At 44.5% G+C, this 16,501-nt stretch overlaps 1 protein-coding gene across 1 annotated transcript in view; it reads left to right on the top strand.

Annotated features, from left to right (window-relative positions):
* Window positions 1-8,800: 8,800 nt before the first annotated feature.
* Window positions 8,801-16,501, top strand: part of SLC25A33 (solute carrier family 25 member 33) — a 31,577-nt gene continuing 23,876 nt past the window's right edge. The window contains exon 1 of the mRNA XM_068986150.1: window positions 8,801-8,915. Within this exon, the coding sequence (XP_068842251.1) occupies window positions 8,860-8,915 (56 nt within the window). The 5' untranslated portion in view covers window positions 8,801-8,859. The remainder of the gene's footprint in view (window positions 8,916-16,501) is intronic.

The following is a 16,501-nucleotide window of genomic DNA, read 5'->3' as shown; positions in this document are numbered from 1 at the left end:
GCAAGGAGAGGAAGAAAGCTTTTCTCAGTGATCAATGCAAAGAAATAAAGGAAAACAATAGAATGGGAAAGACTAGAGATCTCAAGAAAATTAGAGATACCAAGGGAACATTTCATGCAAAAGAAAGTGAAAGTGAAGTCGCTCAGTCATGTCCGACTGTTTGTGATCCCGTGGACTGTAGCCCACCAGGCTTCTCCGTCCATGGGATTCTCCAGGCAAGAATACGGAGTGGGTTGCCATTTCCTTCTCTAGGGGAATCTTCCCAACCCAGGGATCAAACCCAGGTCTCCCACATTTCAGGCAGATGCTTTAACCTCTGAACTACCAGGGAAGCCCAAGAAAATTAGAGATACCAAGGGAACATTTCATGCAAAGATGGGCTCAATAAAGGACAGAAATGGTATGGACCTAACAGAAGCAGAAGATATTAAGAAGAGGTGGCAAGAATATACAGAAGAACTATACAAAAAAGATCTTCAAGACCCAGATAACATGATGGTGTGATCACTCACCTAGAGCTAGACATCCTGGAATGCAAAGTCAAGTGGGTCTTAGAAAGCATCACTATTAACAAAGCTAGTGGAGGTAACGGAATTCCAGTTGAGCTATTTCAAATCCTAAAAGATGATGCTGTGAAAGTGCTGCACTCAATATGCCAGCAAATTTGGAAAACTCAGCAGTGGCCATAGGACTGGAAAAGATCAGTCTTCATTCCAATCCCAAAGAAAGGCAATGCCAAACAATGTTCAAACTACCACACAATTGCACTCATCTCACATGCTAGCAAAGTAACACTCAAAATTCTCCAGGTCAGACTTCAACAGTATGTGAACTGAGAACTTCCAGATGTTCAAGCTAGATTTAGAGAAGACAAAGAAACTAGAGATCAAATTGCCAACATCTGTTGGATCATAGAAAAAGGAAGAGAATTCCAGAAAAACATCTACTTCTGTTTTATTGACTAGGCCAAAGCCTTTGACTGTGTGGATCACAACCAACTGGAAAATTATTAACAAGATGGGAATACCAGACCACCTTATCTGCCTCCTGGGAAATCTGTATGCAGGTCAGGAACAACAGTTAGAACTGGATATGGAACAACAGATTGGTTCCAAATTGGAAAGGAGTATGTCAAGACTGTATATTGTCACCCTGCTTATTTAACTTATATGCAGAGTACATCAGGAGAAATGCTGGACTGGAAGAAGCACAAGCCGGAATCAAGATTGATGGGAGAAATATCAACAACCTCAGATATGCAGATGACACCACACTTATGGCAGAAAGCAAAGAGGAACTAAAGAGCCTCTTCATGAAAGTGAAAGAAGGGAGTGAAAAAGCTGGCTTAAAACTCAACATTCAAAAAACTAAGATTATGGCATCCAGTCCCATCACTTCATGGCAAATAGATGGGAAAACAATGGAATTTCTTGGGCTTCAAAATCACTGCAGAAGGTGACTGCCGCCATGAAATTAAGATGCTTGCTCCTTGGAAGAAAAGCTATGACCAACCTAGACAGCATATTAAAAAGCAGAGACATTTGCCGACAAAGGTCCGTCTAGTCAAAGCTATGGTTTTTCCAGTAGTCATGTATGGATGTGAGAGTTGGACTATAAAGAAAGCTGGACTGTCAACTGGCTGGTGTAAATGATCTTGCCATTGTTGCACTCAAGACTCTGTAACTTCAGGCAAAGTCCTCACTCAGCCTGGCCACTTGGGTGGACGAATACCCACCTCCCAACCCTGATGGAAGGATGAAGTGAAACACTACTCCACTATCCCTTAACCACCATTCTAAATTCCAAAATGCCCTGAAAATTGGAGGTGAACTCCCTTGGCAGCAGAACCTGACCTGGATCTGGATCTGCCTCATTTGGTAGCAGAATCTGACCTTGCTGGATCACAAGACTATTTATACAATGTTTTGTTTTTTTTTTCTTTTTTTAGTAAACTTTATTAAAGTATAATTTAAAATAAAATGTATATATCTAAAGTGTATACTTTGATAAGATTTAATCAAAGCATATACCAATATAATCACCATACATTCACAATAGAGGGCATTTCAGTCATCTTATTTGTTTTAATATTTATTTATTTGACTGTGCAGGATCTTAGCTGTGGCATGAGGGATCTTTAGTTGGGGAATGTGAGATCTAGTTCCCTGACCGGGAATGGAACCTGGGACCCCTGTATTGGGACCATGGAGTCTTACCCACTGGACCTCCAGGGAAGTCCCTCTGCCCTCTTAAAAAGTTCCATTTACACAGTGTTTTTTAATCCCACACAGTGTGGCTGCTGATGGACTGCTGCCCTGGGCCTGGAGTGTCATCTAGCATGCAGTTTATGGACTGTCCGATGTCTCTAAAATCGTTAGAATAACTCAGACTTGTGAAACACCTGAGATTTTAGATAAGGAGCTGTGTTTATAGCATCCTTTGCACAAGGCTGGCATATAGCAGGTGATCAACAAATAACCCTCCTCTCTTTTTCATGTCCTTAACCCCTCTTTCCAGCCCACTTTACTCTTCTAAATCAGAAACAAGAGTTCTTGTGGCTTTCAATGGATGCAAATAGATAGTGGTGCAAATTCTGGTAAAAACTACCGTGTTTTCAGTGCTGATCATGGATAGGGCTCTAAGCCCATCATGTGTTCTACCTCTGACCATGCAACTGGGTGATTAAGCGCATTCTCTTTGTTCAAATTCCAGCTCGGTCAGTTACTAGCAAGGCATGCTGTGTGACCGCTCTACCCCATGACACAGTAAATGGGGATACAAATCATAGCTCCAACCGAAAGGGTCCCAGAAAGACTCAGGACAATGTCTGGCACATAATAAGTGTTAGCAGAATTATTATTACTATCATTATTACTTTAATATTTATTTATCTGACCACGTCGGGTCTCAGTTTCTGCACTCGACATCTTTGTTGCAGCACGTGAGCTTCTCCAATTGTGGCACAGGCTCAGTAGTTACAATATGTGGGATCTTATTTTCCAGACCAGAGATGGAATCCAAGTCTCCTGCGTTGGAAGGCAGATTTTCAACCACTGGGCCACCAGGGAAACCCTCAGAATTATTGTGAACCCTCACTCTGAAGTATGTCCCTTAACTAGCCTTGTTGAATAGGTGGGGTGACATGGGGAGATTAAGTAACTTGGCAGTTGGGCAACACAGCCCTATGCTCCACTGCCTCTCAGAATTTGGGACAAAGGAAAGAGTGGGAGAGGGGGAGGAGTGAAGAAAATGGGCATTATCCACCCCAGCAGTGCCTGCCCAGCCGGACAGACCATCCAGTCAGTTTCCAAGTTTTATTCCAAACATATCGGGAACACGAGTCTGGGCCTCCCAGAACTGACCTTTTACCTAAGGTGCTTTCCTTCTAAGGAACTGTCAGGAAAACGTGGGGGTAGGGACAAAGCTTACAAAACGTTTGAAAAAACAGGTTCCAGACTGGTGGACTAGGAGAGAGAGACCCACTGGCAGTGGTTTATTCTTGCCAGAGCCAGAACAACACAGCCTTTCATCGACAAGAAGGCTTGGCTTTGCAGAGCCTCATTAGGACTGTAACCGGAAACACGGCTCAGGCTGGGTATAGTGAAGAGAAAGGAAAGGAGGGAGAGAGGCCTGCTGGGCGTGTGTCCTTTGCCCCCAATCTCATCACCTGCCTCTGTTTCCCTCCAGCCACCAGGCAGACACAGGCCTTTCAGCATTTGTGGATTTGGGGCCTCCAGTATTCTTGCCTGGAGAATCCCATGGAGAGAGGAGTCTGATGAGCCATAGTCCACGGGGTGGCACAGTCAGATACGACTGAAGCGACTTAGCATGCATGCACGGGGTCTATCCCAGCCTTAGGCTCTGCAAAACGAAAATGCTCCTTACAATTTCCTGCAAAGAAATGAAATCCCAGCCACAGTCACCAAGTCCAACTGGGGTTGGTGCAACTACTGAAGCCCTTGCGCCGGGATCCTGCGCTCTGCAATAAGAGAAGCCACGGCAATGAGAAGCCCTCCCACCGCAACTAGAGAAAAGCCTGCGCAACAGCGAAGACTCAGTACAGCCATACATAAGTAAATAAGTAAAAATGAAATCCCAGCCCCTGGAGGGTAGGGTGAGTGGTGGAATGTTTTTCTAATGCTATCCCTTTTGCGGAAAAACAAGGATTAAGGAAGCAATTAGAGGTTTGACAGTCAGAGGAAGAAAGCAAAAACAAAACAGGTTCATAAGTCAGCAGGAAGGTTCAGGCCCTTTAAAGCCAAAAACCTCAGGTTTGGTTACCAAAATCCCAAACAAGCCTCTCCTCCAGACCCAGCCAAGTCTGGGAGTAGTTCACGTCCTCTGAAATTCAGCAATGTCTAAGTGGATCTCTCAGTGTAAACATCCGTCAGCCCTTTCTCATGTCTAAACTTGATATGATGTTCACATATGCATATATGTAGCCTGCCTTACTTTGTTTTTCTTTTTGATTAATATTATTCACATATAATTTACATACAATAAAATGCACCCATTTTAATAGAAGTTTTATTGAGTTTTGACAAGTGTATATACCCTGACCAGAATACAGAACATTTTCATCACCCCAAGAAGTTCCTCTGGCCTCTTTGTCATTAATCCCCTTCCCAACCCCCAGTTCAGCCCTAGCCCCAGGCATCTACTGATCTGTTCTCTGTCACTAAAGGTTAGTTTTTTTCTAGAATTTCTCATAAATATAGAATCCTGTGGCCTTCCCTGGTGGCTCAGATGGTAAAGAATCTGCGTGCATTGCAGGAGACTTGGGTTCGATCCCTGGGTTGGGAAGACCTCCTGGAGAAGGGAATGGCTACCCACTCTGCTATTCTTGCCTGGAAAACTCCTTGGACAGAGGAGCCTGGTGGGCTACAGTCCATGGGGTTGCAAAGAATTGGACACTGAGAGACTAACGCTTTCACACTTTTCATAGAATCATGTACTCCTTTATGTCTGGCTCCTTTATTGTTGTTGGGGTTTTCTGATACTATTGTAAATAATTTTTTTTAATTTCATATTCAGATGGTTTGTAGCTAGCAAAGGAAGTATTTCTTTTTTTGTATATTGACCTTGTCTCCTTTGATCTTGCTAAATTTACTGATTAGTTCTAGCAGATGTTATATAGATTCCTTAGGATTTCCTAGTAAACTATTACATCATCTATGACTAAAGACAGTTATTTATACATCTTCCTTTTCAATCTTTAAGCCTTTTTCTTCTTTTTCTTATCTTACTGCACTGTGACCTCAGGTACCACTTTGAATAAATGATAAGAGTAAATATCTTTCCTTGTTGCCCACCTTAGAAGGACAGACATGCAGACTTATGCCAAAAATTATGATGTCAGCTGTAGGTTTATTGTGACACCTTTCATTCCTTGCTCCAGTTTGCTAAGAACTTTTTTCAGGAATGGGTCTTCTGTGTTATCAAATGTCTTTTTTTTTTTTTCCTAAATTTTTGGCCACACTCGGAGGCATGTGGGGCCTTACCTCTCCAACCAGAGATTGAATCCATACCCTCTGCATTGAAAAGCGGGGTCTTAATCACTGGACTGCCAGGGAAGTCCCTCAAGTGCTTTTTCTGAACAGAGTCAATGCTCAATAAAAATGTATTGAAAAAATGAACCAGATAGCTTCCTTTCCTTGACATGGGGATCAAACGATGTGTGCATACATGCATTTCAACATATTGTCAGAAATTCATTTCTCTCTGAAAATGTCCCAGTCTTCACTCCCACCAACACATATACCAGGGAATGAATGCTGGTGTGTTGTTGTTCAGTCATGTCCTACTCTTTGCAACCCCATGGACTGTCACACCCCTGGCTCCCCTGTCCTTCACTATGTCCCAGAGTTTGCTCAAATTCATGTCCACTGAGTTACGGATGCTGTCCAACCATCTCATCCTCTGCTGCCCCCTTCTCCTTTTGACTTCATCTTTCCCAGCATCAAAGTCTTTTCCAGTGAGTCAGCTCTTTGCATCAGGCCAAAGTATTGGAGCTTCAGCTTCAGCATCAGTCCTTCTGATGAATATTCAGGGTTGATTTCCTTTAGGATTGACTGGTTTGATCTTCTTGCAGTCCACGGGACCCTTAAGAGTCTTTTCCAGCACCACAATTGGAAAGAATCAACTCTTTGGCGCTTACCCTTCTTTTTGACCCAACTGTCACATCTATACATGACTACTGGAAAAACCATAGCTTTGACCATAGGTACCTTTGTCAGCATTCTAGGCTGAGCAGTGAAGGCTAGGAGAAAGAAGCACTCCATGGGGTGACTTCACAAAGAAGGTGATTTCTGAGCTGGTTTCAGAGAAGGTCCAGAAGGAGTCTGGCCAACTGAGGAAGAGGACATCATAAGCAACAGCATGGCCCAAGTCAAGGCGGCATGAAAGGTTGTTGCATCATCCACTAACTAGTTGAGTGACCTTGGGCAAATCTACCCTGCTTATCCATAAAAGCGAAGGAAAACAAGAGGGCTGCCAAACAGTGTGAGTATCCAATGAGATTAATACAGAAAGACCTTGGAAAAACTCTAACATGAAGGCAGCATTACCATTAACAAGGGGATGGGGGAGACTGCTTATGTGTTGCTAGTGGTAAAGAATCTGTCTCCAATGCAGGAGACATAAGAGACGTGAGTTTGATTCCTGGGCCGGGAAGATCCCCTGGAGAAGGGCATGGCAATCCATTCCAATATTCTTGCCTAGAGCATTCCCTGGACAGAAGAGCCTGGTGGGCTACAGTCCATAGGATCGCAGTCAGACACAACTAAAGCGACTTGGCACACACACACACACTTATGTGTCCGGCACAGACTAGACTGACAATGCTTAGGGAAAGAGGAGACGGGGGGCTGCTGTGTGGGTGAGAAGCCTGGGTTCCAGCCTCAGACACCTGTGTGAAAAAGCAGCCAAGAAGGAGGGCTGTGCTCCAAGAGTGAATCTCCTTGGGTTTGGAATCTCACCGGGATGGGAACAGCTTTCTCCTGGTTAACATGATTGCATTACTCTCTCCTGTTTTCTACTCATGCCTCATAAACCATCTTCAGCTAAAACAAACATTGACTTTCTGAGCAACTGAATCAAGGGATTTGAGAGATCCAGGAAGCAGGAAGAAACAGCTTTCTTTTTTTCCTGGCTGCCTCATTTCCTTCTTCCCTTATTTCTCCCTATATATGGAGCACTGATGTGACTTTTCCTGCTCCTAGGGGGAGTAATGGCTTTAATATACAGTAGTCACCATATTTGTATTTTGGATGACTGCTCGTAAGACTTGTTTTTAAAGAGCCCCAGCAATCAAATACCCAGCTCCTGTGTTTGCACACAATTTCCCTTCTGCCTAAGCTCTCACTGTGTTTACACACAGGACAGCTAGCAGCCTGGTCTGGTTGAGGTACTGCTTTTAGCAGCCCTGGGAGATTGAAAACAAAGTGTTGGTATAGTCTGTACCTGGTGCCTCTGGAGGGGGATGAGAGTGGAGGGCAACCAACTAAAGGAATGAAAGGGTGGCTTGTGACAGGTGGAAGATTTTTGCTGCAAGAGACAGGAAGACTTGAAACCAGCGGCCGCAGTGGAAGGAACACAGAGAGGGGGATGACTCCGGGAGAATTCCAAGGACAGAAGTGCCTGGTGGGCTGAGGAGAGAGAGAAAGAGAGAGAGGAGTCGAAAGTAATAGGAAAGTTATTGGCGTTGGTGGCTGTGCAGATGGTGGCATCATCTTCTTCCAGGACAGGAAATACAAGAGGCAGATAGGTTTGGGGGAGGGGAAGAATGCAGTGACGAGTCCTATTCAGGGCATTCATTCATTATTTTCTTGGGCCTATACCTTGGTACCTGCCAAGGGGCAGACACCTTCTCAGGGAAAACCCTGAAAGAAAGGAACAAAGTCCCTGCACTCTTGAAGCTTACACTCCAGGGGCGGAAGGACAATTTACACAAATAAAACAACAAAAAACCAGCAGAAGCCTATGTGAGGAAATTAGAGTCACGTGGTAGAACGTACAGCAAACGGGGGCAAAGGAAGGCCTGCGTGAGCGTGGAGACTTGGAGTTACGTTGCCAGGTTAAGCTTGACGATGACCCAAAGACACACAAGCAGAGAAACAGCTCGGATACAGAAACTTGAAGCTCAGACGTCTGGGCTGGAAATGATCAGGAAAGAGACCAAAAAGCTATTTCTAGAAAAATCAAAGAAACACAAAATGATACCACTGGGAGTTAAAACTGTTTGGATCTTGTTTTTGCCCTAAACTGGGTGATAAGCACAGAGCTTGAATTGTCATACGTAATTTATATACTTTTTTACACACTTTAAGTATCACAAAGTAAACGACTATAAAAATGAACAAAGGCCAGGCGCACGGTCTCGCTAGGCTCCACCAATCCCAGTTTCTAAGCCTCCCAGATCAGGGACCAGGCAGCTTTAGCCGGTTCTCACTCCAAGCGCATTGGCTCCCGCGGCTCCCACCCTCCAGGGCTGCGCAGTGGCTCCGCCCAGGTCCGCCCTCTGACCAATAGGCGCGCGGAATCCGGGCCCACACCCCCGTCGCGCACCGCCCCGAGCCCGCGCCGCCGAGTGACGTCACGACCCGGCCCCCGCACGTGACAGCCGCGCGGCTGGTTCTCTCTGGCTGCCGCGCTCGCGCTGCAGTGGCCGGTAAGGCGCCTTCAGCCACGCGGCCGAGGGCGCGAGCTGAGGGAGCCGGTCGCGGGGTTGCGCGCGCATGGAGGCGGCACCGGAGGCCTCCTGAGGGCAGCCGGGAGAGCGGAGCGACTACCTCGCGACCCCGTCGAGCCGCCTCGAGCCCGCGGCACCCAGCGGCTGCGGGCCGCGGAGCCGGCGCGGCCATGGCGACGGGGACTCAGCAGAAGGAGAACACGTTGCTTCACCTCTTCGCCGGCGGGTGAGTTACCGGCCCGACCCCGCGCCCCCGCCCTTCTGCCGCGCCGCGCACCCTCGGTGCACCGGGGCCGGTTACCGGCCCTTCCTGGGCTGAAATGCGGGCTCTCGAAGGAGGAAGTCCGGGCAATGGGGCAGCGGGGAGGCCTGAGGGGCGCGAGGCCTGTCCCCCACCAGACCACATCCCCCGACGGTGGTTTTACGCGGCGCCCACGCCCATCCCCATCCCCGCGGCGTCTCCTCCTTTTTCTTCTCTTAAACAATTAGTGGCTGGTCTGACGAGTGTCACTCGGCGGTCCTGTCTGGCCACGCTGCACTTAGCGACCTCAGAGTTCTCCCCCAAGGCCTTTTCCCGAAGGCCCTAGGCGGGCTTGGAGATGCTCAGTGTGGCCCGGGAGTTCCTCAGTGTAGCGCAGGGACGAGTTGATAAGGTAGAGATGCCGGTATTGGGCATCAGCAGGGGCCTGGGAAGTGCTGGTGAACCGTGATGCTGGGGTCAGCAACCGGTGTGAGGGCTGATGGGGGACCGCAGGATCAAGTGAGAACGGGAAGGTGTATTGAAATGCTTCTTACCTGCTGGTTGGAGCGTCAGAAACAACGTAATTCTAAGATGTGCCCTGTTTTGAAAGCATCGTTTGGCGGATCGTCATGGCATCTTATGTTTCAGTGGCGGCAACGTATTTTTAGGGAGGTTAGGAAGGGAGCTGGTGTTTTTGTTTTTCGGGAGATAGAAGTTAAAATATTTTGTATTAGTGATTTGTTTTCTTTCAGTACAGCCTTTGGGTGCTTTTGGAGTCTTCTAGATGTTTGGAGTCTTGTTTAAGGACCTCACAAGCCCTGGCACAGCCATTTTTAAGTGTAGGACAATTCTACATGAAGTAGGACTTATCCTATTGTTGTGATTTGAGTATTTTAGTTGCAGTTTTGTGTTTTAGTTGCTACCCAGATATGTTCCTTATTACAAACAAGCAGTGGTTAAGAATTTGTCTGCAAAAATACCCTTGATGAGAGTGTTCCTGAGTTTTTTTGTACTTTTTATTGTAGTTGTTTACCTAGGTACTCTGTTTGTCCGGTCAGAAAATTTGATTGTTCTTCAGACATAGGCATGATTTCTCATTCATCTCTTTTCTGCCCTTCCCTCTCATTTTGCTTCATCTTTCCATTGAGATTTATTTTGAGAGTAACACAAGGTTTAGGGAGGGGGCCGCGTTCCTAAATTAAGACAGAATATTGATTTGTCATTCTGGAGGATTTTAAACAAGTTGGCCATGTTATTAAAGTAATTTCTTAAGCTAACAGGGATTTTTTTTTTTAATTATTTTATTCTCAGTGATTTTGATTTACTGTTTCTAGTGAGGTGGTCTTTTTTTCTAATGCTTGTCTTCCGAACCCAGAGAGTTCCTTGCTCTGGAGCAGCCTCTGTGAGGCTCGCTGTGTGATCGATTCCCCTGTCGACTTGACTCTCCCAAGCGCGCCCTTCACAGTGCCCTCTGGCTGCTGATTCTCCTGCTGGAGCACCAGCCTCTTGTGATGGAGGAAAACTGCATTAGCCAGCACAGCTCCGAACTTATTAAAACGGGGGAGGTTATTAGGGTGGTGCCTGGGGCCATTGTATCTAACAGGTTTCTATTCCTTCATTAGCAGTTCAAGATTCCTTGCTGATCTGCAAGAAAATAAGTGTTTGAAAAGGATGCTTTCAGAGTAGCTAATTGGATTTTGACTCATTCCCACCAGCCTAGAATACAGTGCCTCCAGTTCTTTTAGGGAAGAACATTAAAGGAGCTAAAATATCAAATGGGTGGGTGTATCCTGCAGTTAAAATCAGGCAGTGCAGTGGTCCCATCCTGTCTGTTGGAAGGCTGTGTTGCTCAAAGTAACTAGCTTCCACTGTTAAGCTGCCCTCTTTCCAGAGAACTGAGTTTACTGCTTTTGAAAAGAAGTCAGAGACCCTACTTTTTAGACTGTCACATTTCTTCTACTTATTGAATAGCTGTTGGAAACTGACATCAAACAAGTTTAATGCTATCACTAATTGATGATACTGAGTTAATATTTTTACCAGGTCTAACAGACTTAAGAATAGTTGAAAATTAATTTTAGATCCTAGAAAATAAAAACCTCACCCAAAACAACTCATATAGTCTTTTAAATTTCCTACATTATTAAAAGCAGGGGTTCTTTGCAGAGGCAAAAATGCTCCTAAATTAACCTGTAATAGTCAGGTTTTTATTAATAGTCATCTTTTTAGTATAGCATTGCCCTTTAAGAAAGAGGAGAACTGAAGAGGAAACCACCCACAAACCAATACCTAGAAATAAGCACTTCAGAATCAGGTCTGTGTGCATATATATATGCAGCAAAGGTAATTTCATAGTTAATTTTAAAATAGGCTCCCCTTCTTTATGTGTTGCTTCCTCCTTAGAAATATGTTGAGTTTTGATGGCAGCATGGTAATGAATTCTCTGAATAGACTTCTAATCAACCCTCACTGTTCCGTGGTTGCAGTGAGGAATGTAAACATTTCCAAGCCCAGTGGCAGGAGTTCAGTGAGGCTGTTACCATCATTTATGACAGGGCTACCTAATTTATTCTGATTACATAATTTCTTTCTGACCTCTCATTGCTCATTTTTTTTGAAATTCTTTTTATATTTGGCTCTGCCGGGCCTTCATTGCTGCGAGTACTTTCTCTAGTTGCAGCAAGTGGGGGCTACTCTCTAGCTGTGATATGTAGGCTTCTCATTGTGGTGGCTTCTGCTCAAGGGCAGGCTCTAAAGCTTGGGATCCGTAGTTGTGGCCCTAGGGGTTTAGTTGCCTGCAGCATGAGGAATCTTCCCAGACCTGGGATCAAACCCGTGCCCCATTCATAGACAGGCAGATTGCTACCCACTGTATGACCAGGGAAGTCCTCGTTGCTAATTTTTGCCATTATAAAACTGGACATCTTTATGTGTACCTGTGTAGTCATCTGATTATTTCCTGAGGGTAAACTGTGTTAATGGTACGTAAAATTGCTGAGTCAAAACACAATTTTAAGACTTTTGATCGCTATCAGCACCTTCATTAGCCATCTCCTAGGGTGGGTTCTTTGTGTGAGCAAACCTTATTCATTTATGTTGGTTTTTAGTGTCTCTGGCCACCCTGGTGGCTCAGACGCTAAAGAATCTGCAATTCAGGACACCTGAGTTCGATCACTGGGTCAGGAAGATCCCCTAGAGAAGGGAATGACAACCCACTCCAGTATTCTTGCCTGGAGAATCCCATGGACAGAGGAGCCTGGTGGGCTACAGTCCGAGGGGTTGCAAAGAGTCAGACACAACTGAGCGACTAACACTTTCACTGTAGTATCTTTAGGGATTCTACTGTTTTCTGCTTTCTTCTCTCCTATCCCCAAATCTGGGTGGCACTGTCAAAAACCTAAACCAATTTTACTGTTACTCCCTAACAAAACCTATCAAAACAAAACAAAACCTATCAAAACCTTTTTACTATTTAAACCCAACCCATTAAGAGAAACTCGGAAATCCTCCAAAGTAGCCCTTCCATGTGTAGACCTCATGACAGAGAAAAATCTTTTAAACTTTCCCTATGGAATGACTTGGGTTTCCTAGATGGTGCTAGAGGTAAAGAATCTGCCTGCCAGTGCAGGGGGCATGGGAGACGTGGGTTCAGTCCCTGGGTTGGGAAGATCCCTGGAGGAGGGCGTGGCAACCCACTCCAGTCTTCTTCCCTGGAAAATCCCTTGGACAGAGAAGCCTGGAGTGCTGCAGTCCATAGGGCTGCAAAGAGTCAGACATGCCCAAGCAACTGAGCACACATATGTGGAATGACTTGGCAGTTCTGGTTGTGAACAAGCAGCATTCAGGAGAGTACTTAGCACCTGAAATAGCTCTACTAAGCTGTCTTTAGATTAGAGCTTGATGGCCTGGATTATACGCTTTAGGTCTTATTTTTATGGCATGGTGTTTTCTCTTGTCACTAAATGTATTTACAGGACCTTTAAACTGTACTTTAATGGGGATATGTATGTCTTTAAGGTTTTAAAAATAATATAATCTAAGTTATGTTCACAGTTCAGTCTTTCCCCTCATTGCAGACAGCTGTCACCTGTTGTACTCTGTACTGTCCCTGTCCCTGCAGGTTTAATCTGTATCAGCTAAGTGTTAGCTTTGAAGTATTAGGTATACCTGATAGCTCAGTTGGTAAAGAGTCCGCCTGTAATGCAGAGACCCCGGTTCAATTCCTGGGTTGGAAAGATCCACTGGAGAAGGGATAGGCTACTCGCTCCAGTTTTCTTAGGCTTCCCTTGTGGCCCAGACAGTAAAGAATCCTCCTGCAATGTGGGAGACCTGGGTTTGATCCCTGGGTTGGGAAGATCCCCTGGAGAAGGAAACAGCTACCACTCCAGTATTCCTGCCCGGAGAATTCCACGGACTGTATAGTCCATAGGGTCACAAAGAGTGGGACACAACCGAGCAACTTTCACTTTCATTAGGCATATGTTAATATATTTGGTCAGGAACCATATACAGAAGATGCATGATTTATTTGCAGTGATTAAAGAAGCTTTGATAAGACAAATATAGTATGCCCATGTATTTTATATGAGGCTTATATAAGTATACTAATGCTGTAAATTGATTTTCTCCAGTGTATTTCATACATGCAACTTTTTTTTTTAATGTATTATATTTGGATGAAAGATTCCTGTTAAACTTTATGCGTCATGTAAGTTTAAGCCTTACAGGTAGCAGCCGTGTCTGTTTTCTTCACTGATCCATCCCAAATACAGTAACCCCCATGTGTTAGAGATAACATCATTGCTACTTGTTTAACGAGTAACTAGATGAGTAAAAGGTATTGTGCATCTAACCTGGAGGTGTGTAGCCTGTTAAATTGTCCCAAATAAAAGCTCTACTGTATTTGTAATTATAAACATGGCTCTGTAGTAAAATTTGCTAAAACTGCATTAGTATAAGGTAACATTTTGGATTTGTGTGTTTGTAAAAGATACTGATTCTCTTCCATTTCAGAAAGTACTGTAAAGTTGTTTTTTAGGTCCTTATTTATTTATCTTTGTCTGCACTGGGTCTTTGTTGCTGTGCACAGACTTTTATCTAGTTGCATGGAGCAGGGAGTTTCTCTTGTTGTGGAGCATGGGCCCTAGAGCAAGGGAGCTCAGGAGTTCTCTAGAGCCAGGGGCTCTGCAGTTGTGGCACACGCACCAGCTTAGTTGCCCCACGGCACGTGGAATCTAACTGGGCCAGAGATCGAACTCCTGTCCCCTGCATTAGCCGGCGAATTCTTATCCACTGTACCACCATGGAAGTCCACAGTAGAGTTTTTGGTTCAGGTGCTACTTCATTTTTTTTCCCTAAATGAAGTAGGATATAGAAAATAGCATCTAAAGGATAGTTAGCTGCATCAAAAAGAAGCATTTTGCTTTACTGAGTGAACACAGAATTTGTATAATCAAAATCTTCTAAGCCTTGTGCTAAGTATTCAAATAAAACATTCCAGAAAATTATGTGTAAAGAGGCATTCATTCCTTTTTTGTTCAGACAGTGACTATAGGGATAGCAGATGAAAGGGAGAAATTATCAAAGGCTCTGAATTTAGGGATCACAGGGTGTCTGGCCATATTATTAGTCAGTAGAATCCATATTGTAGTTACATGTAAGCTGTGAGTCTAGAAACCAGTTTACTGTCAATTCGGTAGCAATGATGATAAAGAGTGTTTTGGTCTTGGCTTTAGTGTCTAAATTGAGTGAGTCTATGTATAGAAAACAGCTTCTTGTTGAAAATGTCTAGGTTTTAAAATTCTCTTTGTTACTTGCAACTCAGAGTTAAAAGGTAAAAATGTATTAAAGGTAAAAATTCATCTTTGATCACATAAGGACTATAGAAGAAATTCTAGTGTATATATTGTAGTAGTAATGGTCCAGCTTAGCTTTGTTCTGCTATAAAGTAGAGGGGAGGAGCCTAATCCACAGCCTTTAGAAGAATAAAGCAAGGCCTACATGGGTAAAGATAAACAGTTAAATACATCTTTATGTAATAAACAGGAGACTTCAGTTCTGAGCAGGAAGAACGAAAGGTAGAGAATGAGGGTAAGGGGAAGGACAAGTAGTAAAAGAAGAAAAAGGTACAGAAAAATACAGGTCATAAGTTTTGTTTTGTTTTAGGAAATCAGGCAGATAGATTTCAGAGAGCCTCTTGTTGCTGCTCTGAGACATGTATGATTTAACTGCTGTTCATGGCCTTTCTGTTGCCCTGTTCAAGCCCTTGGGATGGTTTCACTGAATAGAATATCCCAGAGGTATTGGGTATTGGGTACGGAATAGTCCAGTGGTCTCTGGCTTTGGCATCCGTGACTAGAGCAGGATTTTAGGAATGAAATTAAATTAACATCCAGGGAATTTCCTCATAGCCATTAGAAACATAGTCCACTGGAAACACAAGTCCTCAGTGTGTTTTAGAAGATTACTGGTAATAGTTAATCCCTTTAAGTACTTTCTTGAGAAGCTTGGGTATAATTTTTTTTTTAATTGACTAGGCTCATTTGGGAGACTTTCAGTTATAAGTAGTAAATCAAATTCACTTAGAGCTGCCTTGATTATTGGCATGTATACCCAAATTTTAGAGCACAGTCTTCAGAGAGGGCTTACCTAAACAGCTCAACAGTGTCACTGTGGGACCCCTCGATGACTGCTCTGCTTTCCAGAAATATCTGCTTGATTCCAAGGTTGGTCCCTGCATGAACACAGAATGGCTTCCAGCACCTCTCAGCTTGTTCTCCTCCACTGAACAAGCCTTGAGCTTAACTCTGACTGGACCAACTTGGATGTGCATCCAGCTCTAAAGTGGTATTGCTCCCCAGGGAATTATGCCACTTATCTTGGGCTGAATCATGTGCCATCTCTGAACAGATGACATGGCTTTATGTTGATTAAGTGAGTTAGGACTAAACTGCTGCTGCTGTTAAGTCACTTCAGTCGTGTCCAACTCTGTGCGACCCCATAGACGGCAGCCCAGCAGGCTCCATCCCTAGGATTCTCCAGGCAAGAACACTGGAGTGGGTTGCCATTTCCTTCTCCAATGCATGAAAGTGAAAAGTGAAAGTGAAGTTGCTCAATCATGTCCAACTCTTAGCGACCCCATGAACTGCAGCCTACCAGGCTCCTCCATCCATGGGATTTTCCAGGCAAGAGTACTGGAGTGGGGTGCCATTGCCTTCTCCGTAGGACTAAACTAGAAATGGGTTTAATCCCATTCAGACTATTTGTTGTTTAGTGGCTAAGTCGTGTCCGACTCTTCGTGATTCCATGAGCTGTCCATGGCATTTTCCAGGCAAGAACACTGGAGTGAGTTGCCATTTCCTTCCCCAGGGGATCTTCCCGACCCAGAGATCAAACCCCTGTCTCCTGCTGCGTCTCCTGCATCCCAGGTTGGTTCTTTACAGCTGAGCCACCAGGGAAGCCTGTCCAAACTGTATGACTTAAGAAATTTGGGACAGAGAAAGCAGGAATGGATGCTGGGAACAGTACTCCACATTGGTTATACCACCTTCAAATACACACACTGTCCATTT

The sequence above is a fragment of the Capricornis sumatraensis genome, chromosome 14 (genome assembly GCF_032405125.1).
Source record: "Capricornis sumatraensis isolate serow.1 chromosome 14, serow.2, whole genome shotgun sequence".
Lineage (NCBI taxonomy): Eukaryota > Metazoa > Chordata > Mammalia > Artiodactyla > Bovidae > Capricornis > Capricornis sumatraensis.
Note: the sequence above shows the minus strand (reverse complement) of the source record. Positions and strands in the feature narration are given on the sequence as shown.